The 25,534-nt window shown below is 42.1% G+C and overlaps 1 protein-coding gene across 9 annotated transcripts in view; it reads right to left on the reverse strand.

The window, feature by feature from the left end:
• Nucleotides 1–14,461, reverse strand: part of HMGA2 (high mobility group AT-hook 2) — a 120,240-nt gene extending 105,779 nt beyond the window's left edge. The window contains exons 1-4 of one of the 9 annotated variants that reach the window (XM_065048556.1): nt 14,324–14,461; nt 12,772–13,003; nt 10,072–10,158; nt 2,354–2,404 (exon numbers count right to left, since the gene is read on the reverse strand). In XM_065048556.1, the coding sequence (XP_064904628.1) occupies nt 2,354–2,404; nt 10,072–10,158; nt 12,772–12,882 (249 nt within the window). In that variant the 5' untranslated portion in view covers nt 12,883–13,003; nt 14,324–14,461. Of the gene's footprint in view, nt 1–2,353; nt 2,405–10,071; nt 10,159–11,416; nt 11,794–12,771; nt 13,416–13,626; nt 13,875–14,323 lie in introns of those variants that run through there. The other 8 variants (XM_065048549.1, XM_065048555.1, XM_065048554.1 and 5 more) reach the window with 8 other exon arrangements.
• Between the last annotated feature and the right edge of the window lie 11,073 nt (nt 14,462–25,534).

The following is a 25,534-nucleotide window of genomic DNA, read 5'->3' on the forward strand; positions in this document are numbered from 1 at the left end:
CTGAAGTTTTGGTGATAAAAATGGATGTTTTCTGGGAATATGTTGGATGTCAAAACAGAAATGATGCTACTATGCCATATCCTTTTATGTAGAATCCTCCCTTGATTTCAACTATACACTTTGCTTATAGTTGGTACCATAATGGCTTATAATAATTTAACCACATTTCTTTCTGGAGCAAAACATGACACCACTCTCCATTGCATCATGGACAGAGGAGGAACCCAAGAACCTAATTTAATCTGGAAAGAGAGAAGAAAGAGATGGAAAAAAGTCACATTTGATTCTCACAGTCTATAGAATTATCTCAATGCAAGTTGCAGACAGGAGTGTTACCTCTGAAAATCACAAGAAGCAACCATATAATCGGAATAAGTGGAAAAGAATACTATGCTTCCAACAGGCGCAACAGCAAGTAATACCAAGTTTGCATATATAACTTAGTCTCAAAAAATGAGTGAAACTGTTGTAAGTATCGGGCTCACAACAAAGTAATGCATATGCCTACTAGATAACCAATAATTCCCATTTCAGCAAAACAGACTCTTCACCTGACAAACAGCCGATGCTAAACTTACTGCTCCACTGACACTGCCCATTCTTTCTTCCCCATAAAGATGCGAAAGTAACAGGGAAACATTCTAGCAGTAGAGATGCCACAAGCACTCTGTATAGCCCTTTTCACTGAAAACTCCCCTTTATTTCCAACTATGAGTGCTTAGAAAAGAAAATCTTCCGACATTTCAGACTACTGCATCTTCCCTTTTTGCAGAGTTCTTCAACCACCTCTATCCAACCACCACACATTCCTAATTCAGCGGGGATGGCCTGCCTGTTATAAATTACTCTCATAAACCAGCTATTTCTGCTGCTTCCCCTGGGACTGCACCCAAGGTGAGGATCAAGCAACACTCAGCATCCACATGTGCAAGCTCTGAGCCGGGCGGGAGGAAGCAGACAGGAACCGATCCATGTTTGACTGCAACTGGTATGTGCCTTCTGCAAGCTGCCTTTGAGAAGATCCCAAGCACAGGCATGTTTGAATACACCACGGTGTTTCCTAATGCCAGTGAGCTTCTTCGTGTACCTGAAATCTGCCTGACTTAAAAAGCAGAGGCATAAGCAATACATCTTGTGTGCAACAGCCTGTTTTCTCCACAGAAGTATTCTGGGGTACTTTATCACTGAACACTACAGAACTATTTCTTAAAGTGACTGGTAAAGCCATCTCTCTTGTGCTTAGCTGCTGCTACTCTGGAGGACCACAACTGTAGTTTTAAGTATCTTCTGGTGCTGTTTGAGTTTTTGCAAACATTTATTTTTACAGCCATGTTAACAGCTATACAAAGGAGGGGAAAATGATGGGACTGCAGAAAAGAGATAGAAGGCAGAGTAAAATAAGGGAGCAAAACTGAGATGGGAAGGGGTGGATTCAAAAAGGAAGTTTGAAGAAAAATGTTGGCCAGAAAAATGGAAAGGGAACTGGAAAAGGGAAATCACAAATGTTAACTTGTGATGGAGCACATGGCCACACCTTCATATCTTCTAATACCTGACCACGTTTTTCAAGTGACATATCCATCACTTTTCTTTTGAAAGACATGCAGGGGAGAGGTGCAAAAGGCAGACTCGCATTAGATGTTAACATGAGTGAGAATGCAGAATTGCAAGTATCTGAGACTGAAATCTTTCTGTGGCCGAATCAAAACACATTTGTCTAATAGCCACATCTAGAGACTAAACAGCCATGGAGAGAGGAAATTTTATGAAACATATTATCAGCCACTACAATTATATGAGGCATGAATGGCCCAGAATGGAAAAACCTAATTATAAATGCAAGTTTCCTGCTGTTCCGTTTTTTTCTTTCTCACTGGACTTAAGGAAAATATGTTGTTTCCAGGCAATGTAGGACAAAGAGTTTCAGTTTTTAAATTTTATCTTGTGCACACTACATCTGAATGTTATCAGCTCTCTTAATCACCTTCTGATGTCTGATACTGCCCCTTTAACCTTTGTTACTCAATTACTGAACAAGTTATCTCATTGTTACTCTCTTTTGAAGGAAGAGTTGTGCCTCTTTTCATGCTGATAAGAGACACATAAATATTCACTCCCAGCAAACATTTAATAGTAAAGTGTCTTGAGCAAACTACCAGAGTCTAAAGGTAGGAAGCCCTGGTTAACTTCTCTGCTATCTTAACCCTTTATTCAATCCACCAGAACAGATACAAAAGATGGATGCTCTTTTTTTACAAATGAAGCAGAAATAATTGTTCTCTAAAAGAATGGACTTTATAACATGCTTTATAACACTACAAATAAATCAAATGATTGGAAGTGAAATACCTACCCATTTTCTGGGCCGGCCTCTGGGTCGCTTTTCACCAGTGGCTTCTGCTTTCTGTAAAGGCAAAAGAAACATAACATATTTTATACCTCAGCATTATTTAACAGCCTCGGTAACTAGGAACTCCTTTCCTGTAACATTATCCATACTCATATCTCTTGGGTGGCACCAAGCAGCCCTCCCGCTCTATGGGTTTTCTGGTGGAATGTGATTATGTTGGCTTTTCTGACATTTCTTAGCCAGCGTGGCCAGCGGACGCCTCTCCTGTGCCCAAGAGTGACCCTGGCCCGGATCCACGCTGAGTCCAGGGGCACGGAGGAGCGTGCCCACGCACACCCAGCTGTGTGGTACCCTCAGAACTGCCCCAGCCAGCCATGGTGCATGCAGGCTGTGCAGGAGGGCACAGGGCAGTTTGGGAACCTGAGAACCCCTGACAACATCACATCTAGTCTTTCACAGGCTGTCACAAACTACCCATAGATACTAAATGAAGAATACAGACTGTTTCAAGCCCAAACAAAGCAATTTGTAGCAGCCACAGTTCCTTCCTTTAGTCTCATGATGTTGATGCATGAAATGGATTTGGACAGACTTTCACCATGAATGAGTGTTCACATTGGGAGGTAACTCATATCGAGAGATAACCTCTATTTCATGTGAAGTCTTCCAGGTAAAAGAACATCCTCAAGCTCTAAGCAAACCTTTTGCTGGTCCAAAGCACACCTTCCATTTTTACATTTAAGGAAACAGCATGCAAGGTGCCCTAGAAGTGACAGCTGTATTTATGTAAGCCCAGAAGTTGGTCCTGGAGCTCAACTTAAAGGAAACATAGCTCCTCTTACAGACTCTTCCATTAATTCACTGCATGACACTATGAATACTACTACTACTTATGTGCTACACTAAAATACTTAGAGGCTTTAAAATGAAAACTGCAGGTTATTTTCTCTAGATAGGCTCTGCCCATTCCTAAACCTTATCAGGTAAAGAATCCTGTCCCACTGAGGGTGATGAGGATTTTGTCAGCAGCTTTAGTGAGTGCACTTTTGCTGCATACAAAGTCCCTGAGAATGAAGATTTTTAGTACATACTCTATAAATGTGCTTCCACATTTCCTTGAATTGTTTTTTTCCAGTTAACTGTATGTGTATTTGATTTGTCCTTAGAAATCAACTGTGTCATTAAATAAATCACTTGCTGGTCAATCTCTGTAACATATACTGTAACCTAATGCTGTGTAAAGTGGATCCCTCTAAATGAGAACTTGAGCTGAGGAAGCAGTGGAGGAATCTCTACAAAACAAACCTGCCCCGCAAGTTAAAAGCAATTCCTTTAAAACAAATATCTCACCAAGAAGAAAGCTGTGAAAAATAAAATTCACACTCTTAAAGGGCAAAATTATCACTCAGACTTGTTAAAAGAGCAAACTTGCTCTTTAATCGTTTATACCAGTGTTACATGTAAGGTGAAACCCTCTTATGAGAATACTTGTTAAAATGCATTTACTATATACTGTAGCTGTCTATTGCAAAGTTTTGTTTCCTTTTAAAGTGTTCATTTCTTTATACCTCATAACCTGGAGGTCGCAAACAAAAGATGTAGCTTAGTTTTGAAAAGCTGTAGCCCCCTGCATTTGTTTGTTTCACGAAACACTGGGCATAAATTTTAGCAGAAAATATTAGTTAAACTTGTTCTTAATAAATCAACACCTGATCTGTTGTGAAAGCACAAATGCCATTTATTTTCTTCTGTATTTTACCACACCTGAAAGACCCTTTTCAAAAACTCTATGAAAAAAAAAATAAAAAAAAGAAGCTAAAACTACTTTGGTCTCACAATTGAAGTTCCTATAAACCTGACACGAATTTTAAGTTTAATTACGGTGTTTAACTTAGCTTGATGGGAAAGAGAACATGAGAGATTTCTCTGAATAACTAATCTTTGCTTCCTGCCATAAACCGTCACGGAGCACGGCCGCTTGCCATGAGCAGTGCCACGCGTTACCCTGAGGAAGGTCCACGTCAGAAGTGGCCAAGGGTTCCTGCTGGCTGGTTTGGGTATCAGTTTGTCAAGTGCTTGGGGACCTTTCAGATTGAAAGGCACTATATTCCTGCTGTATATGATTTCCACCTCACGTTAGAAGGAAAACATTTCCATGGTTCTTATCAAAACCCAATCTTTCCCAGAGGTGAGCTGAGCAAACAGCGGGGCATGCCAGAGATGATGTTTTGGTACAGAGCGATTCTGTAAGTAAATAGGAAGGTTTCCACAGGCTAAACTGCAGAGAATGAACGACAAGAACCTCCAAAGTAGACGTTTTTATCTCCATTCCAAAGGAAGAGAAAGTCAAAACATTTCTGAACAACCAAAGAGGAGTAGTGGCAGTCCAGTGGTGATAATAGAGACATGAAGTTTTGGAAAATATGCCACCTCTTTCCCTCTGGACTTTTTTCAGGTTGCATTTTGCAAACACAGGCTGTATTTTCCCTAACAGCACAAGACTGTATTTTAATTTAAGCACTTGAAGAAAGGTTTTATTGCACATCAGACAAATAATTCAATGTTTCTCCATATAATTTTCAAGTAATTAATAAGAAAAGGAACACGTAAGTGCCAAAGCATTGCTTTTCCTCTGAAACAGGTATTTGCATAATCAGAAACATGCCAGTGTGCTGGCTCTTTGCTTTAATTGAAGTGTTGCCTCTGAAGCTGGGAACAAATCCAGAGGGAGCCCCGGGCCACCCAGAGGTAACATGGATTCTCACCTGGACAGCAAGATGCATGTGTTCCCAGCCACCCTACACGCAGCAGCTGGTACCTGCTTAGTCCCAAAGGAAGCTGCTGCCTTCAGCCGCTAAAGCACTTTTTGAAACTGAGATGTGTTTTGTCAGAGTTTTCTTCCCATTTGGTGCTACGCTACGAGGCATGATCTTGCTCTATACAGCTAAGACATGGAATCACCAAACTTAAAGGAGAGCCAGGTATGTTATCAAACGGAAGTCTACGATATTTACTGAAAAAATACGCAATTTCTTACAACCAATAATACACACACAACATTTTTGCTATGTCCCACTGTGGGAACAGTACTAGATTTACTCACTTTTAAGTGTGTGATCTATATGGGAAATGTCGGGGCTTTTTTTTGGTCTCAGGTGAGAAAGATGACCATTCCAGTCATTGCTGTCTGGAAGCAACTAACAGTCCCCAGGCTGATTTGCGATTCACCTGAGCCCTGTACCACAGGGCCACCAAACCCAGCTTCCAAACAGCTGCTGTCAGCAGCCCTAGGACCTGACTGCCCATCATCTCTGCCTCCTTGTTGCACAAATGTGCCGTGCCCAGACAGAAACTGAGGCTGTACTACTGAAGGCAATTAACAAGACAAGACAAGTATAAATAATTCAATGGCTATAAAGTGCTCTTTGGGCATCTATCTATTGTCAAGGAAGACCTCAAATGCAACAGAATCCAAATTTGGAGAACCCTATCCACTTTGCAAAATGATCTGCAGGAGACCTCAGATAAAATGTGTCAGAGCTGTAAGTCGGGTGAAATAACCAAGAGTTCTCAGGAAGAAGATTGCTGTTGTCAAAATGTGTCAAAAGACCGTGCCCATGGCAGTGTCCCTCTCCTAAAAATTAAAAAAAAAAAAAAAAAAAAAGAAAAAAAAAAAGATATTTTGTTAAAAAAAAAACATCCTAAAAGAAACTTCGGCATTGGCTAGATACAAATATATCATGCTTCCATGTCCTGTTTTTCCCATTTTAATTCTAAACTGGAGTCAGTCCCCTCCTGCTTCTTCCACCTTCCTCAAAATGTCTGATTTTGTGGTCCCTTATTTTGGGGCTACAATAACCATGCTATGATCACTTGATAAATCTGATCTTGTTTTCCCTTTAAGCCTATAAGGACTGGTGTTGGTGAGAATGAATGAAGCATGGAGAAGCCAAATAGATTTTCATGAACCAATTTAGGGCAGAGTCCTGGTCACATGCACACTTTTTTATGTTACCTTTGGACTGCTTAACTCAGGGACGTGCCTTTCTACATACCAAACTCTGGCCATGTAACATAGAAACCGTAGTATAGTCACACACAGTACCACAAGTTCTGGTTTTCAGAGGGTGATGTTTCAAGATCTGGAGGTATTTTTAGTGAATTTCACTACATCAATAACTACAACAAAACTCAAAATATTTTAACTGAAGGTGAGTTTTTCTAAAAAGTGTTTACTTTTGGATATTCCTGGGACATCCCTTGATATTTTCTTTCAAGACAAATACATAGTAGCTACTACTCCTTTTTTTAACCTCACAATTGTGTTTTCTCCTTCCAAACAGGACAGTATTTACGCCTATACAGTATTTTTGTCAAGACCAACTATAGGAGCTAAACAAAGAAAAGCTCTTGAATGCTTAAGGGAAATGTGATGGGCTGGGAACACAACTCAGCCTAACAAATAAAACTCAACCACAGAACACCCAGGAAACTAAAAAGGAACATCCCAACTAGGATGTTCCTGCAAAACTAGTTGTTCTTTAGGAAAAAAAAAAAAATAAATCACTTTTTTTTGCTAATTTTTTACAAATATTTTAAATGAATAACAGAATGACTTGTTTAAAGACACAGCCTTCAATAACAGCCCAACTGTGGGGACTCAAGTACAAGGTGATTAGAGTCGTTTTGTGTCTCTCTCTCTTCTCATCTGCTAACGTGTTCCTTCTGCTGGTGAAAATTAAAGAATTGAGAAAGGGTTTGCTTTTCTACAAAATGCAGTTTACCTTTTGTGTCCAGTTTATAGCAAGTCGTGATATGCAAGGCTTTTTAAAAAATGCGTATTACCTAAAATTAGAGTAATTGCCACATTATTAGCTGTCCAATTGGTCTTGCAACACTCTGTATGCATTGTCAAGTTTCACATTGCTAATTTCCTAACAAGCACAGTTTGTTTTCAGATGCCCCAAGGCCAGTTTACTAAGACCAAACACAAGCTCTGAAAGCTAAAAAAAAAATGCCATGAACCAAGAAATTTTAAATACAAAACACAACTACGATTCAGGGGTAACTTGCCTCTCAACTGATTTAAGGGTATTTCCTTTTTGAGGTATGACAAAACAAAGTCCCAGTTCTGGAGTATTTTTAACTCGCTGCCAGTTTGTGCAATACATTTTTAATTGTGATGTGTAATGGTTTGCAAGAGAACACCCAATCAATTAATCATGAGTGCCTTCTCATGGCTGCTCAGTGGGTTCTCCTGGCCGACGTTTTTCTTGCATGTTGTGAACACTCTTAATACATTTCAATGAGCTGCCTTTGAAAAACACAGGCCACACACACTATTCTTTAGACATTCCAGCAATTTCCAGTTGCGGGTATAGAACCCAAGTTCACATGTAGAGAGGCTTAAGCTGAGTTAGCCAGCTCTCCTTCTCAGAGCTGGGTCAGGCTGGAGGAAGCCTTAAACAAATATATGTATGCATATGTATGTGTAAATATGTTTACCACAAAATCAAACATATAGCTCACTCTTTTAAGAGGTGATACTCTCACTACCAAATGAAGCTTTCTTACAGTGCCAAAACCTTTCCATTCATATTACTGTTAGAAAATTAATATTACACAAAAAGATACTTTGAGATGCCTGGTGAGAAGTTGAACCATTTTAGAGAGGGTTAATTATCAATTTGGAAAAACAGCTAAAATATTTATTTGAAATGTGATCTCAGTGACTTTCTTCTAGTAAGGCTTTATAAGTCTTTTATGGTTTAGAGGATTTATCAAACATTTCTATATTTTTATCTATAAACCTAGAAACAAATAAGACTTGTAATTGCATACCCCTCAAAAGATTTCTTTTAATGGTAAAAAGACGTGGTCTTTGCTCAATTTTTTATGTTATCAACACCCGAAAGGGTTTGCTTTAATTAGAGCAGTAACTTGATGCATTCTGAAAATCAAAACCTTACAATGAAATTGCTCAGTTCATAAATTAGATTAAAAAAAACAACTATAGGCACCAGAATCATCTGGAAAGCTCTTGATTTTATATACCTCCATATACATTAATGTTTTAAAGTTATTTTCAACTTATACTGATTTTCAAATCACTCATACAAATGAAATAATGTTAATATTTCTTTTAGAAATATCTTTTTAAAACACATTTCTATGAATTACTTAAAATTTAATCTTATTACAAATATTTCTCCTAGGAAAGCCAACACTGCTAAGAGTAATATTTAAAATACTAAAGCTCACATTTGGACTTGCTAGACTAATAAAAACTTGCTCTCTCCCTTTTGAAGAGTGAAATTTAAACTATTTTAAAGTTAATCTGAGGAACATTTTTACTACATTAAAAAAAAAAATCAACATTTTAAGCTCACTAGGTCGCAGACTGGCTTTGATATGATTTAAATACTGAACCAGTAAAGCATTTCTTACTAATTAATGAACTTATTGACAGAATATACTGCTTTTTTCCAGCTCAGAAAGTAAAAAAACAATTTTAAAATTTAAAGAGAGTTGGAAAACCTCCCTCAAATAAATGTTGAAAACACTTACAACAAAACAGACGTGAAACCATAGTCACCCCCTAATAATTTAATATTTATCTGTAGTTGCTATAGCAATTTTAACACCGAAAACTAACAAACTTAATATGGTCAGTACTATAGGCATATTGAAAAAGGAACCATAATTAGATGAGGCCACAAGTATCTTCCACACACATTTTGTCACAGATCTACTTAAAAGATACTGAGACACTTAAGCATTACAGTTCACTACCAGATTTTGTAAGCTTTTGTTTCCAATTTAGTACCTGCAAATTAGTGCTAACTGCTGTGTAACCATCAACATAAACAAAACTCCTGTATTTATTTTCAAGCCTACACACAACTACTTGCCTTCTCCAAAACAATTCTTACAGAAAGGTATTATCTGCCTTGATAGCACAGTTTTCTAATGCTGAGCTTTCCAAAATGTGAATAAAATTAAGTCCCATTTTCACGATGTACCTGTGATGTAAAGTCCATGCACTAAATGCAGTGACTTTAGTGAGCTTCTCCTATGGCTGAATCCATTCAGAACCACCAGAATAAGTTTGCTCCCGTCGCCAAGCAGAAGTGATGGTTCAGAAGACTAATAGCACTTCAAGTAAAAGTCTCTTTGAAATTGATTACTAACCAAGATATGATGGGCTTTTACTGTAACTCACAGTTTACTTTACCATCACATTATAAAGCTGTAAATTTCAATATATTCACTTATTTCCATCAACACATAATTGGATTTACTTCTAATTAACCTATGTTTGACAAAACACTTTAGCTTTAATATACAGATTTGTTCTGTACTAGTAACCACTGTAAGTGGGCAAGAAATTAGTTTTCCTCTTCAAATATCTTGAGAAAATAATATCCTTCATAATGATTTCCTTAATAGATACAGGAGATCTCAGTAAATACATCAAATAAATTATGTTATTTCGCTAATCAGTACACTATACAAAAATCAAGCTGCCCTTACAGGTTCTCTACCTAGGGTCTTCATGCAGCATGCTATTTCCAGCCTTAAAAATGCAAAATACATGCTTGATGTAGCTTCCATTATTAAAAAGGTTCCAAGCCCACAGTTCACAGTCTAAATTACTGGATTTTTTGCTACCAGTTGATGAAAAAATAACATTAGGAACTCTCTCACATGAATAATCTCACCTTCTGAGCTGCTTTAGAGGGACTCTTGTTTTTGCTTCCTTTGGGTCTTCCTCTTGGTCTTTTAGGAGATGGTTCACCAGTTGGTTCCTAAATACAGGAAAACATGCTATTGTGGCAAGAGGCTACAACTAAGATCTGAAGGATAAACTACAACTGAGAAGTTACTTTAAACATATGAATTAACAATATTTAAAATGAAAAAGGAAAAATTAAACAGCTTGAGGTAAAATTAAAAAAAATATTTTGCTGAATAAAAAGAGTTTAACTTCCCTTGGAATTGCATAAAAACCTGGAAAAGTTATAGCAGAAAACACATTTTTAAAAGAAGATGGCTATGATTTTACTCATGTAAGAACGACTATTAAAGAAAATAATGGTTACCATTTAATTTCAATTGTATTTCATTATAGCAAGATACAGTTACCATATGCAGTTTCTAACACAAACTTTTGGGAAAAAAAAATACAAAAGGCTAACTACTGGAAAAGTGCAAAGTAAGCTTAGACTGTTTTCTCTCTCAAGGGCACAAATATTTTGGGAGAATTGTTTTCTGTTCTGCAGTCGGCATTATATTCACACTTATTCTAAACATAATTGATTTGTATTAAAATGCAAACGTTCAAGTTTCTTCAAACAGAGCACTTGCAAGCCAAAAAACATCGACCAAAGAAAATATCCAAAACAAAAGCTCAACTCTAAAGTGACTCGACAGGAACACTGATTATTTTAGCAATTTTCTTAACTAGCTCCTCTGCCTGACAGTAAATAACCAGTCCTTAAAAATGGGTATGAATTACTAAGAGTTCAGATTCCAAATATTTATTCAGTGAATCATAAATACTATAAAACTCTTCTAGTCTTAAATATTGTACATTTCATTCAGATTACAGGATGTGGTAAAACTAATTAAATGCAGTTCGTTAACTTAAACCAGCTTAAAACCCTTCAGCTTTTAAATTCCCGAGTAGGTTAAGGGGAGGCTGAAGAGGGGACTCCCTCACTGCTCCAGCTCTCAGTGGCACTGCACAACATCTGGGCTGAACACGTCTAAGAAGACCCACTTTTCTTTCTCTTCCATACATTCAAACGCTATAGGAAGGAGGGAAAAAAAAAAAAAAAAAAGAAAAGAAAAAAAAAAGGGCAGCCCCGGCGCAATGATGCCGGTGCTGGGGCCGGGCGAGGGCAGCCCGGGGGGTAAAGCGGGACAGGGGGCAGAGCCCGGAGCCGCTCCGGCGGGGGAAATGTCACCGAGGGCAGAGCGGGAAAACCAGGGGTCTCCACTTTTATGGCTTTCCAAAAAAGTACTTTTCGGGGTGAGGCGGGGAGGGAAATAAAAAAAGAGTACTTTCTGCACATCGGTGGGAGAGGCGCAAGAGCAGTCGGGTTTCCCCCGGCTCGGGGCTCTGCTGTTCAGCTCCCTGCGGGTTTTCGGAGCCCCTCGCAGGCTCTGGTGGGCTGATGCTAAATGAATGGAGTAAACATTTTTAAAGCCCGCGGAAGCTCGCTTTAAAATGAGGTCGGTAGGCAGCCCTACTTCCCAGTCCTGACTTCCGAGGGAGGAATGGAAAGGGCTGTGAGCAACTCCGCGCTGCTCCCGCGAAGCTGCGGGTTTAATTGGTTGCATCCGCGGGCAAAATCCCCCCTCGGCGGCACCCGCGGAGGGGCTGCAAAGCGCGGGGGCTCCCGGGCCGCCTCGCCCGGCGGCGGGGGCTGAGCACAGCGCGGCATTTCCAGGCGATGCGACAATGGCACTTCGGGAGAGGAAAGGAAGGGGGGGGCGCGGGGGTGGAAATAATGCACGGATCTGGCAACCTTAGCGGGGATTCAGGTCTGGCAAGTCAAAAATATAGGAGCCCAGCGCGTCCCTTTCAGGGCCCGGGAGGAGGCTGTGGGTGCGGGTGGGTGGGAACTGGGCTCCGCTCCCCGCGTCGAGACCTGGGAACAGTCCCCCTCGCCTCGACCTGCCTGGGAAAGCGCCGGAGCAAAGGCAAAAGGTGTTGCAAATGCAGGGCAAGCCCCCTCCGGCTACCTCCCCCACCTCCGTCGGCAACGGGGGCACCTCTCTGCATACGATGACGGGGGTGAGGGAGGAGGTGGGGAAGGGGGGGACGCCAGAAAAAAAAAAAAAAAAGGGCGAAAAAACTTATGCGACTTTCTAGACACCCTCCTCTCCCCCCAACCTCAGGATCTAGGGGCAGTCAGGGGCTGGGCTGGTCAAGATCGGAGGCGGCAGCAGCCCCGGTGGGACCCGACACACACGCACACACACACACACAGATTGAGACATTGCAAAGGCTGAGAGAGGAGGGAGACAGGAGAGCCCCGTTCCCTGCTCCTCGCTTTCGCAATTTCAAAATCAGCTCGAAATGACCCAGCGAGCGCTGGTTGGTCGGAGCCGCGCTGCTCCATGTTCCCCATTTACATTGAAAAGCCCCAGCTCGCTCCCTGCACAATAGTGAAAGTCCCGAGGAGGCTCTGCGGCTCAGCCACACGCAGCAGCACCCCGCCGCTGCCGGGGTCCCCCCGCCGGGGCGCCCGGCGAAGCCCCTCGCTACGCTTCTGCACCACCTCGCCGGGAAGCAGCACACAACAAAGCCCCCCTCCCCGTCTCCAGGACTCCTTCACTTGCAGCATAATACGTACATGTACATGCCTATAATACTATAGATCTGCGGCTCTACGTATCTATACGGTACTGACTTGTGGTTGCTTCCTGGGTCTGCCTCGTCCTCTCTTCTGAGGCTCTGCGGTTGCAGGTTGCTCCTGGGCAGCAGTGGAAGGCTGACCGGGTCCCTCACCTTGTGCACTCATCGTGACTTCTGCTGCTGAGCCTTAAACCAGTCTCTCCAAAGCACCTTGGAAGGGGGGGAATCAAAACGAGCTCTTGCTGCTTTTGCTGCTCGCTGCCACCACCACACCGGACGTCCTGGTGCTGCCAAAAAGGAGAAGAGAAGGGGAGGAGGAGGAGGAGGAGGTGATGGTGGTAGTGGTGCTGGTGGTGGTGGAAGAGGAGGGGGAATGAATCTCTCTTACAATTTAGGAATGGTTAGTAACATGAAGCAATTCAAAAGCGGAGAGGTTAAAAAAAAAAAAAAAGAGAGAGAAGAAAAGGCAAAGTAAATTGCAACCCTGGAAATGCAAGGAGAGAGGGAAATACTCCGAGGGTAGTCGGAGCAAACCAAGAAGGGGAAAAAATCCTACAAATTGAAAGCAAGTGGTGGCTATCGCGCTTAGATCGGATCAGGACAAATTAAGATAAGACACACTGAAAATGGACTGAGACACTGCACAATCTTGCCAGAAGCATGCACCCTGCGAAGACGGGGATTTCGGCAGCAGCGGGAGCAGCGGGCAAAAAGAGCGATCATTTAAAAAATAATAATAAAACGATCTGGGAGATTGGGAAGGAAAAAAAAAAGGGGGGGGGGCGGTCCTGGGTTCGTGTCTGTGATGCGAGCTGCTGGGACTGGAAATATTATTATGCGAGTCCTGCCCACGGACTAAACTAGGATGAGGGTTTAAAAAAAAAAAAAGGAAAAAGAAAAGAAAAACCACCTTTACCCGTGGGTGGAAAAACCAGAAGGGGGCTGTGCAAAAAAAAAAAAAAAAAAAAAAGAGGAGGAGGTAGAGCGAAAAACCGAAAAACCCGGCGATCGGGGGCTGGCGCCGGGCCAGATAAAACATGAGCAGCACGGCAGCCGGGGCAGCGGCGCGGAGCACGCCGCGGCCGCCTCACGTGTCCCGCACCGGCCCGGCCCCGCCGCCGCGGCAGGTTTAAAGGGCCAGGCCGGGGTCCCGGCGCCCCGGCCCGCGCCCCTCGCTGCCCCCGGCGGGCAGGGGCAGGCTGGCCGGACCCCGCACGCCCCCCGCGGACGGCTGCGCGGGCGCGGTGGCGCTGCCGCTGCACGTGGGCGCCGCGCCGCCGAGCGGAACAAAGGCGGCGGGGCCGGGGCCGCCCCTGGGACGGGCCCGCCGGGCGCCACCCGCCGCCAGCAGCGCGGCCGCTTCGCCCCCGGTGCGGCCGCCGGGGAGGCGCTGCCACTGCGGCCGCGGGGCCGCGCCGGCGGCACAGGCTGCGGAGGGCTCGGCGCCTCCGGGGACGGCAGCCGCCTGGGTAAGATGTGGGTGGTGGAACACGACGGCGGGTCGGAGCTTTCCTGCCGGGACGGTGCCGGAATGGGGATTGCCTTCTTCTGAAAAGCGCTGCCCCGACACTGCTCCCGTGAGCACGGCGGGGCTGCGGAGCACAGACCTTGCCGAGCTGCTTAAACAGGGTGTCCGGCACAGCCTTCTGCCTCCTTCGGTGTTTGGTCGTCTCCAGTGCAAGGCATGGTTAGGCGGCCCTTTACTGTGGCACAATGAGATCGCCACAAAGGCCAGTGAGGACCCCGATGTCTGTGCGTCCCCCAAAGAAAACACTCACACCTGGGCTCCATGTGCGATTTTGGCATTTGTCCCTGTCCCACACCTCCCTCAAGGTCTTGGACTCTGGGAGAGAGAGAGCCACCCCTGTAACTGTCTCCTCACATCCTTCCTACTCAGGGGTGGGCAAACACAAGAGAGCCCTTAGGAAGAAATAAAAAGTTACATTATCTTACACGATGCTGAAGAGGGCAGCGATACTGCTGCAACACTTGCACTGGCTATGTAGATACATCCAGTTGTACCTTACAAATTCTTAGCTATCAATTTATTTAAAGAGATGTAATCACACATAAAGTTACTCCAATCAAACATATGCAATCATTGATGAGCAAAGACTGTGTAGAGGAGATAGCTGAGTTATCTTCTGTGGAATAAGAAAAGTACAATGCAGACTGATGACCTAAAGAAACACTAAAGAACACCCAAAGTGTTCTTAATCCAATCACGAGCCTCCCTCCCAAAGGCTTGCTTCCCTCCCATCCCCAAAAGCAACCAGTTAGGGAAGATGGACACAGTTCACCTGTTAAATCTCACAGCTATCAGAAAAGTCTTGTCCCAACTATACTTTGTAAAATATTCAGTTCCCATCACACCATGAAGAGATCCACAGGGATCTACATCCATTTAGTGTATCCAAAGGTTAAGCTGCTGTATGAGATGAGGATTCCAAGCGGAGATTGTGAGGTCAATAGTTTAAAATGTGGCAGCAAATAATTTTTATAACATCCATTAATCTCTTTGAAGCATATTCATGTATCCATTTCTCTGGAAGAAGGTGGTACATGTAATTGCTAAAAACCTGTAGCTCCAAAACTGCCATCTCCACAGACTCATCCTGTCTAGGCTATTCATAGTTCCATTAGTCTTCCCTTGAGTAGTTTTGGCAACACCACTGTAGTCTAAAGATTTTTACATATAGCCATAACCAAATAATCTTCACACGGGAGCAGTGTTCCTAAACTCACTGTTCAAAAGCTGTTCTGGACAAGAAAGGTCTGGGTGCTTGCACCATGCCCAGCACAACAGAGTTTGGGTCTTGCTCAGGATGTCTGCCTACAGATTCACTATCATAGCAAGAATAATCATCAGAGATCTGATGGACTATGGGTCCATCATTTATTTGAAACTGTCTTGATTTCTCTCCTTGACTGAAAGTTCTTAGATAATAAACCAGTATATTCCTGATGGCAGCTGTGGGGATACAAACCTGTCTAGATTAATCCAACAAATTGTTCTTACATCATTTATATCCAGAGTACCTTAACATAGGTAAGCAACATGACATCCAGGACCCAGAAAGCCTGACTTCCTGAAGTGGCTGGTGGAAACTGAATAGCCAGAAACAACTCTTGATTTTGTTCCAGAATCATTCCCAAAAGAGATGTGATAACCGTTCCTTCCACTGTTCCAATTCGTCCTCTGACAGTATGGATTATTGCTCCATCCAGAGCAAACACCAGTGAATATAACTGTATAATTCAGTTACTCGAGTAGAGATTACTTACTTTCCACCAGCTTTGGTCTGAGATTTAAGATTTGGTCTATCAACAGAAGTGTTAAGTTTCAGTGTTTGGGTTTTGGTTGTGGTTGTTTGTTTGTTTGTTTGTTTGTTTGTTGTGTTTTGGGGGTGGGGTGTTTGTTTGTTTGTTGTTTTTTCCTCTCAAAGCATTCATAAGAGGGTAGAAAATCTATACACATAAAAGAAGGCCTGGTTTTTTAATGGTTTCCATAAAACAAGGCCTGGTTTCAACTCTCCATGAGAGAATTTCCACAGAAATTAAAGGAACTTCCTACAAGATTGAGAAAAAGAGAATAAAAAATAAGATGGAGATTTTGCAACCTAACCTGGAAAACATGTAAAGAGGCCATTCATTGTTCTGTATTCAGTGTGATGGCTTGTAGGTAGTTAACCGCCCTCTGTTCCCGAAGATCTTTTTTAATTGTGGAGTGTAACAGCAGCAATAATATTTTGCATCAGAACACAGAACTCCAGGTTGTAGCAAAGTATCTTTTAGAAAGACAGAAAATTATAGGTTAAATAAGCCTTGGGGATTATAAGTAGCAACAAGGAACTCCCTTCCCTTGCTCACTTCTTCATCTACCTCCTTTCTCAAAAGCCTCTGGATGCAGAAGAAACACACTCTGTAAGTCAACAGGCTCATGCTGTGCACTGTCATGAGGACACCTATAGATAGCAATCTAACATAACCCATATGTAACTACAACTAACTCCCACCTATGGAAGTCTGGGAGCTCAGATGGTCTCAACTGGTAGTACATCACACGGGGAAGGAACACTTTTTCCATGCTGCTGTGTTTCCCTGAAGGTCTGCGACACAATCTGTGTGGTAGGAACTTGTCACCGACACTATAGTGCCTGCCCACCATATATGAAAGAGTGCAGAGAGTCAGGCCACCCCTCGTTCTGCTCAGGGGGGTTCCTGTTTTCTGCACCCTGGTTCTCATGGAGTACAAGGTACTCCAAGTGGATAGCAATAAGGCAAATTTAAGGCCCTAGCTCAGCAGGGAGCAGCAAAGGTTTGACTTCAAAAGAGGTCTCTGGGCAGGGATGGGAGACCAGATGGTAAGATTCAGAGTTTTTCTGCCTGTTTCCTTAGTACTTCAATGGGCTCACAGATCTGCACTGCCTCAGCAACCTCCTTAGAGGAACAATCTTGGCCTATCAGTGTCAGAAGCTACCCTGTCTACGTGTATTGGTTGGGTATTTCACTTTTGTGGCCACCTAAAGCAGCCAAAGATATTTGTATAGCCAGAGGCTCCAATGAGTACTTAAGGAGCTGGGAATCCTGATACTCTGTTTCTAGAAAACTACTGTTCCTAGGAGAAGAACATTTTGCAAATATCTTCTGTATTTGTGGGAAAAAGTTAACTTTTGTTTTCCCTGGTTCTTTTTGAATGGATTCCATCTGGTCTCTGGGGATACAAAGGAGAGAAGGAGAAGAGCAGGCACAGGAACCTTGAGTGCACCCGTCAGGTGGGCCAGGGTGAATTGCCACTCTTCACTCGTTTCTTTTCATCCAACTGGTGGAACCAACAGCGGCTACTGCTTCATAGTCAGTAATCTGCAGATGGCTGGGAGAATGCTTTAGGGAAGCATGACTGCGACTGACAAACAAGACCCAGAAAAGAACATTAAGGCTCACTCTCAGGCCTTGCCTGCACTGGGGAATTTTCTTCCCTTCTCCAAATTCCCACCATTGCTCATATGAATGCAGCTGCAGAATTGTTAGGGATGTTGGGAGTCATAATATATGAGTTTTCATCTCGTCAGCCATTTGCAGCACTGTGTCAATTAACCCTCCTCAGAGCAGGGTTAACTGATATAGTGCTGAAAACAACTGCTGGAGCCGAAAGCTGTCTATACTGAGGCTCCCATTGTTGCAAACCCTGGTGCAGCTGCAGTGGACTCAGCCCATGTGGGATTTTTTTGGTAACAATTCTCCAACTTAAAAACAGTCTAAAAATGCAACATAGCCACCTTATGGGCCAAAACATGCTTCCGCTGCACCAAAACAGCTACACATCTAAGCTGTCACCATTCAGAATGAGATTTTTTCTTACAGTTCTTTCAGTCCAGAAGGTACTTTTTGAATTTCTGTATGAAATACTGAGTAGGCTTAATCTCAGCAAACTAATGTTCTGTCACCTCCATAGGACTGTCACTGCTCATTAGTTCTCACTAGCTCTGGGCTTTGAGATGTGTGAGGAGGAAGAGCCAATTGTCTGGTAGCGTCTTATCATTGATTCCTACATTTATTAATTCAAAACAAAATCTGCCCTTTGACTCATGGAAACTTTGTCATTTGTTTTTTTGTTTTCGATTCCTTAATGCCGATCTAGTTCTTTAGTTTATGACTGGATATTCTTGTTCACTAGCTTTTTTTTTTTTTTAATGCTAGCAAGTAAAGTCTTATTTATGCAAAGCAGCACTGTGAAGACTCAAGCTGATTTCTAATGGAGTAAAGTTCTATTTCAAATGAGCAGAGTTGGCAGAATCAGTCCCACGTTTCCATATGCTTTGGGAAGCAGTTACGAAACAGGCACATGAAATGGGTGTTCCAGCCCAGCTGAGTAAGACTTATACTTCTTAAAAGCCCCTCTCTATCCTGCTCCTACATACATGTCCAGCACTGATTAAAACAAGGAAATTTTGGTTTGCATTTGTTATGCTTTTGAACAACTATTTATCAAGCAGATGCTGGCAGTCAGGTTTTTTTAAGTGCAGTTTGCAAGTGTGAAGATGCTGAAGCCCAGGCTCAGCAAAAGCCTCAGTGAAAAACTCTAGCTCACTAAAGCCCTTGATTAATGACAGGCAGGTTTCAATTCATGCATGGCATTTTATGCAGGTACAGAGCAAAACTATATGCAGAATGGTGGACAACAGCATACGCTTATGAGCATCTACAGAGGCTCAACATACCTGCCCAGGCAAATGGCAAAGGGACAGATACAGAGGGGATGGTGAGCTGTATTGCTCAGCTCAGGGTACTGGGATGTTGAGAAAAAAATGATTTGGCAGAAATTTGGATCCAGCTGGGTATTTTGAGAACGAGGAAAGGAACTGGCTCACTCTTCCTTCATCTCTCATCCTGCTGCAGTGGCTGTTTCTCCCAGGGATCCCTTTGGACAAAGTGAGGGAGTGGGCAGAGTGACTGAGCTGACTGCAAAGCAGGTGCGACAGCCATCTGTGGAAGGATGGCAGAGCAATGTATTGATTACCCTTTTAGCTCAGACTGAGCTGTGGGGATGCATGACAAAGTTTTCAGGTCACAGCTGTCACACAAGGAGCCTGTCTCTTGGTAAACATATTTATATATTTGCTTAAATGGTTTTCATTAATCTCTTGGAAGGTTCTTATAAAAATGCTAAAAATCTATCATCCCAAATCACAGTGGAACTAGGTTTCTCCTCTCCCTTAGCCCCTTTTCCCTTCAATATTAGGCACAGTATCTTGCATATGTTTTTATATGAAACTCTGTGATTAAAAGTACTTAAGACTGGATCATTTTTCTCTGCAATGAGTTCAGTTATTTCCTTTTTATACCTTCCAGAATTTACTATACCATATCTAAATATTGGCTGCAGTCCACATGTTTTAGATCATTCTCTATAATGGTCCTGTTGTTATAGAATCCTTTGTGTGTGTGTGAGAGAGAGAGAACATGCGTATGTGTTGGAAGCGAGGCGGGGTGCATATAATTGTTTGGAAAGAGAAATCAGGGTATATTAATTCCATAAGTGATTTCTGAGCTGATAATATAAAAGTGATAAAAAAGTGAGGAATGAAATGATACATCTCTAGTGCATTACCTTGTATGTGTGGTAGATAATACTTCTGATTCAAACATATTACTCTACTAAATATATTTTACTAATAAAATGACTCATTCACCTTTTGTTGCTATATAATTTTAAAGATCAGATTTATTGTTGTAACATTTCCTCATTTTTACTTATGTTCTAAATGTAGATCTTTTGACCTGAGTCATACAACACATTAGTCAATGCTAAGCTACATGAAGATGAAACTAAGACAGCAGCTGAAAGTCCTTACTCGTCACACAAAAAGCTCATTACCTGCTAAAGACTGTGCAGAGAATGTACACGTGTAGGGTAAGTTATCAATCTGAGGGAAAAACAGGATTTGATGCTTCATTTGACAAATCAAAAGCTTTAACCAAAATGAGAATAAAAACTTTACTGACAGTATCATGATGTTTGGATAGAGCTCATGAGGATGTAAGTGAGAAATGCCTCTCTACTCCCAGGACAAAGTGAAATGAGTAGCCCTGTCCCAGTGGAAACATTCGACTCCACACAGAGAGGATGCATTTACATGGCAAATGGACAGCATCGGTCTGCTGCCTGTTCATTCCCTCTACGGGCAGGTTTTGTGAGCAGCAGGCGTGATTCAGCTCCCAGCAGATCAGATAAAGCAGTTTGCACTCGCAGCAGCCCGAGTGTCCTCACAGTTGCGGGTAGGGAGTCATGAGCGCGTGGCAAATTTGCTCCCAAATTTCTTTTAACTTCACCTTGTGGACAAGTTCTAAGACAGTCTGCCAGTGGTGTAAATTCAGACCCCTTTCCCATGTGAAGTTCTCAGCCACTCAGAACACATGCAAAAACCCCTGCACTAACAATTCCACTCATGTGCAGGGCCCTGAGTTAGTGATTAGGCGGCTCAGAGGGCTGAGTGGATATCATTTTGTGCTGGAATATACTTAGTTTCTATAATTTTTTTCCCCCTACAAGCTAAGATAAATTTCTGCTTTGGTTCATTAACAATACTTGTATTTTTAATCAGAATTATTTTGTACTATATTTTCTTTGGAAATAACAGTAATACAGTTTATGTGAAATACAAACAAATGAGGGAACGATTTTTACCTAAATGTATGAATAGCATTTTGCAATTTGTCATTGTGATATATTTATCTTTTGAACTTTAAGTGAGCTCAGCTGAAAAAAATGCTTCTCTTCAGCACATGACTGGAAAATATATTACACCAGAGAAGTATATTGCTGTTTCAGTTTAGAAATTAGTGGCTAAATATAATTTTCCACTATACTTACTTTCACAAAGTATGTAGTAAATTATTTACATTACAGTAAATTCTTAGTACATATTCCAAAAGGTATTAAAATCAGCTTTCTTGCTCAAATTAATGGATCTTTTGTGAATGTGCATTTAAACTAAGATCCCTAAGATCTTTTGTTACCTGCCGAAGCCTTAAAACCACTGTAATATGGCTAGAACAAAACAAATTTGTCAACAAAATGAACCCCGGGTGAAGGAAAATAGTATGGAGCAGAAAGGCATGGACTGGACAGTAAAGCAATGACAGTTCGCAGCAGCTGAAGATCTGGATCTGCAATCTGGCTTACACCCATAGTGGCACAGCGTATGCTGGTTACTACGTGTGCTCTTTCTAATCAAAACTTCTCACTGATTGCAAAATGCCTGTGGTTTCCAGCCAGGGATGCTCCATGGCTGGCTGCAGGGGCAGCGGGGCGGGCAGGCTCTCCCTGGCAGCACCACAGACCCATGCAGGAGCGCTGTACCGGCCATGGCAGCGCCATGCACTGCTACCTGCAGCTCCCAGCTTCGGAGCTGCCCCAGCAAACAAGCTGCCACTGCAGCAGCAAAATGGCTCAGCCTGTGCGTGGCTACCTCCTTTCCCCCAGATGGCTTGGGAGCAGGGAGGAGAGCTGGCTGCAAGCTGGATGCACTCTCCCAGCAATGGCAGCTGCTCCCAGCCGCCATTTTGCCCAGGGGTCATTTTCCTGTCACATCGCAGACATGTAACCCTCCTGTGACGGGAGAGCAGCCAAGCAGCCATGGGGAAAGGCTGGGGCCGGGTGGGAGCTGCGGCTGCTGCCAGAACGATTCCCCTGACACACGGCCTGGCCTGGGTACGCTCCAGAGCTGTACCCGGGGAAGAAGGCTGCTGGGAACAGACTGCAGGCCTGATAAATCATCTGATCTGCCACAAAAGCCTGCTCTCCATAGGACGAGCACCTGTTTCCTACACTGTCATCATGTTTGCAAACTCTTCCATTTCTTTGGTAATTTGATTTTGCTTTTTGTCTGTGTTCCCTGTGTGCATGTATGGAGTACAAAGGAGGGTCCAGGGCTCATAGCACCAGTTGGGAGCTCAGGGAATGGAGATTCCTCCTTTCCCATAGCCAAGTGCTTGTTCCCGTCTGACCTTGGGCAAACCACGTACACCCAGCTCCTTGGAGGTGTTCAGATGCCAACCTCCCACTGAGCTGAGCAAGAATGACAAGTCTGTGCCCTGTCAGGAAAAAGCAGGTGTCAGTATTTGCTATCTTCCAGGCCCATTATAAAGATGAAGACATTCCTGATCTACAGAAACTAGGGTAATGGCAGTCATTCAAATAGCATATTAATATATGAGAGAGAGTAGTGCAAACAGGGAAGAAAAGCTGTTTGGTTACCTAAGGCAAAGAAACATATTTAAATGGTTTTAGTTGTGACTCAGAATTAGAAAAAAGAGGTTTAAACAACTCTTCTTACTTAAAAGTTCTGACTGAAAATATTCCTAGCCTTTTTTTTTTTTCTTTTAATAATGATATTAGTAGGAGTCCGTTATATAATCACAAGAAAATTAAAACTCTCCAGGGCATGATCTTAGTTGTGTAATTAACTGGGGTGGTTAAAAGTACAAAGTGAACCTGAAGCAAAATTTGTACCAGAACCACACCTCATTATGTTTTGCTGCCTAATTCTGTCATAAATAGAGATGTTTATTACACATCTGCCATTTAAAGTACGTATTACATGCAACGTTATATTTTATTTAGATTTAAAAATTTAAAAACACACGATGACAAGCTGTGTTACTATTAACACATGCCTCAGGGACCAGGGGTGCACATTTAGATTGTGTCTTAGGTTATATTACAATTCAGTCACTCCAGAGTTACAAATTGTTTACAGAAGTATATTGTGTAATTAGTGTGCCTGATTTCAGTCCATAGAGTTTCACTGGTGTGAAAGAACAATCAAGGCCTGTATATCCATTCACATTTATTAGACCAAACTTTGTAGTCTGTTCTTAGAGCACCACTCCCTCCTCTGCTTTCAACAGCAAATGGCACTAAAATCTCCCAAACCAACTGCAGTTATTTTCTTTTTTCTTTTTTTCTTCACAGCAGAAGTGATTCAGTAGTGACTCAAGTGTATGGGTGGACGGGGCAGGAGATGATGCACTGGTTATATGCTGCTTAATCCTCTCTCTTTTGGGCTTGCTTTCCTGAACACACTGCCCTCCTAGCTCCAGGGCTGGCTTTGAAGAAATCTTTCACAGAAAATCTTTTGCAGAAAATCATATTGTTTGGGATCTGAATGGCATGAAGTCCCTCTGCATGCACTTGGGTTATCTCCAGCAGATCCTAAGCAATTGGCTTGGCCAGTGAGGAAAAACGAATATAGTTTCTTTCATGCAAGAACTTTGATGAAGAAAAATGCCACCTACTAGTCAGATTTTCTTTGTAAGCTGGTTATCCAAAGTCAATCTCTATCACCATTTCCTAGTTATCACATCCTCTTAGTTGCATGTTAAGGCAGGACAAATGTAGTATATCTTACGTATCTAAGATATATATCTGCATAATGAACATGATGTGATGTTGTGGATACTGTTATTCAGATCACTGGCAAAGGAAGTAAACCTTTAATATCAGCCCTGTCAGGCTTTTCTGTAGCATTTCATCGTATGGATCACCTGGCAGTCCTGAATGGTTCCAAAATAGCTGAAGTAGCAAATATGAAATACTCCAAAATGAGTCAAGCCCATCCCTTCACACGGAATCCAGGGAACTATAAAGTCCAGTGGCACCTTCAGCACTCAGTGCTTACCTAAGGAGTCTTTCAAAGTTTAGTCTTTGCCTGATCAGTCAGTCTGCAAGACCTAGCAAGAGGGAAAGAGTTGAAGCTCTAGCAATTCACAAAGCCTGTCAAGGTCTATACTTGTTCCCATCAAATATGAACAGCAAATTCCTCAATATCACACTTTAATCCAGACCTGTACATAAAGTAACTGGCAAAAACTGAACCCAAGCCATCATGTGCTAGAAAGAGGGATGCACTTAAAATTATTTCCATAACAGCGACATTCTCAACCAAGGGGACCTCTGTCCTCAGGTTTTAACTTAGTTCAGAATCCTAGGGTCACTTCAGACACCAAAATCACTCCAGCAGAAGAAAAAAATTAAAATGTTATCTGAGCTTAACAGAAAAAGATGCCTCCGCTGGCAGAAAAGCTGCCATGGGAGCTCAGCAATCCTCTGCTTGTTTTGTCTGTCACCACCCCTTTGAGTATGCTCAGGCTGGTCAGGCAATAAACATACATATAGCTTGGAATCAGACACAGCAGTCCGTTTGACTGTTGGGGTCATGGAGAGAGCTGGGTTAACCACACACGTATCTGAGTGACAGAGGATACTGAGGGAGGGGAAAAAGGAGTAGGGGACAGAAGAGGGAAGGGACTACATCTGTGTCAGGAGTGCTGAGAAAGGTGTATCGAGCACAACACAGCAAATTGTTTCATTTATCCCACTTATGAGAATACTTGGATTTACTGACAATATTTTTCATGCACTTTTTTTATTGCACTTTTAAAGTCTGGTCACTTTAGTACCATGGGTCTAACTACCCAGCCTGATGGGTAACATATTAACACATTATATCCCTCTTAATATTATCCAGAATAGCTTTTCCATATAGCAGTTTGATGCACAGCAGTCCAATAGCAGTTCTGTGGTCTATTTCAATGTGATTGAGTATGTATAACAACTAATGCCTTAGAGATTCTCAGCTCATATGTGCAATAAAATTCTACATTACCTGATATGATAAAATGGATACCAGAAATTTAGCATAGATCCAGGCAGAGTATTGTTTATCCTGCCCATTAAAGGATGATATTACATATTCAGGAAAAAAACAAAAATGTTTTATTGTGGGTGTTTGAAGGATATGTTTAACTGTTTGAGTTTGGTCCACTTTCAGTACAGAATAGCCAAAAGCAAGCTACTCTAATGTAAGAACCACTAAAATATATGCAGTATACACCTTGTGTCTCTACTGTCTAAATGTGTAGTCTTCAAAGGCACCTATCTCAATGAAAACTTGAACTCTGAGTTTAAGAAATAGAAAGTGACTGGCTTTCTTCTTTGTCGTTAAAGCCAAATGTTTAAATCTCTGTGAGTCTAGTAACAAATGTTTTAAATGAAAACATTCAAGTCACAGGTTTGTGGAGAATTATTTTGTAACAGAGCAGTTAGAATAGGTGCTACATCCATATTAGAACTGAACAAGTATTAACTTTATTTTAATTTCTGACAGTTTATATGGTAACATTTCCCCAGTAACACCAGCACAGGTGCTTCCATTGAGCTGAGTGAGATTCTTGGACTCTAAATTATAAGTTAATCCTCAATATACAAATGACAGATGTCTGAACATTGGTTTGTTTCAAGTGTGCCTGTCCTT

Source organism: Columba livia, chromosome 1 (genome assembly GCF_036013475.1).
Source record: "Columba livia isolate bColLiv1 breed racing homer chromosome 1, bColLiv1.pat.W.v2, whole genome shotgun sequence".
NCBI lineage: Eukaryota > Metazoa > Chordata > Aves > Columbiformes > Columbidae > Columba > Columba livia.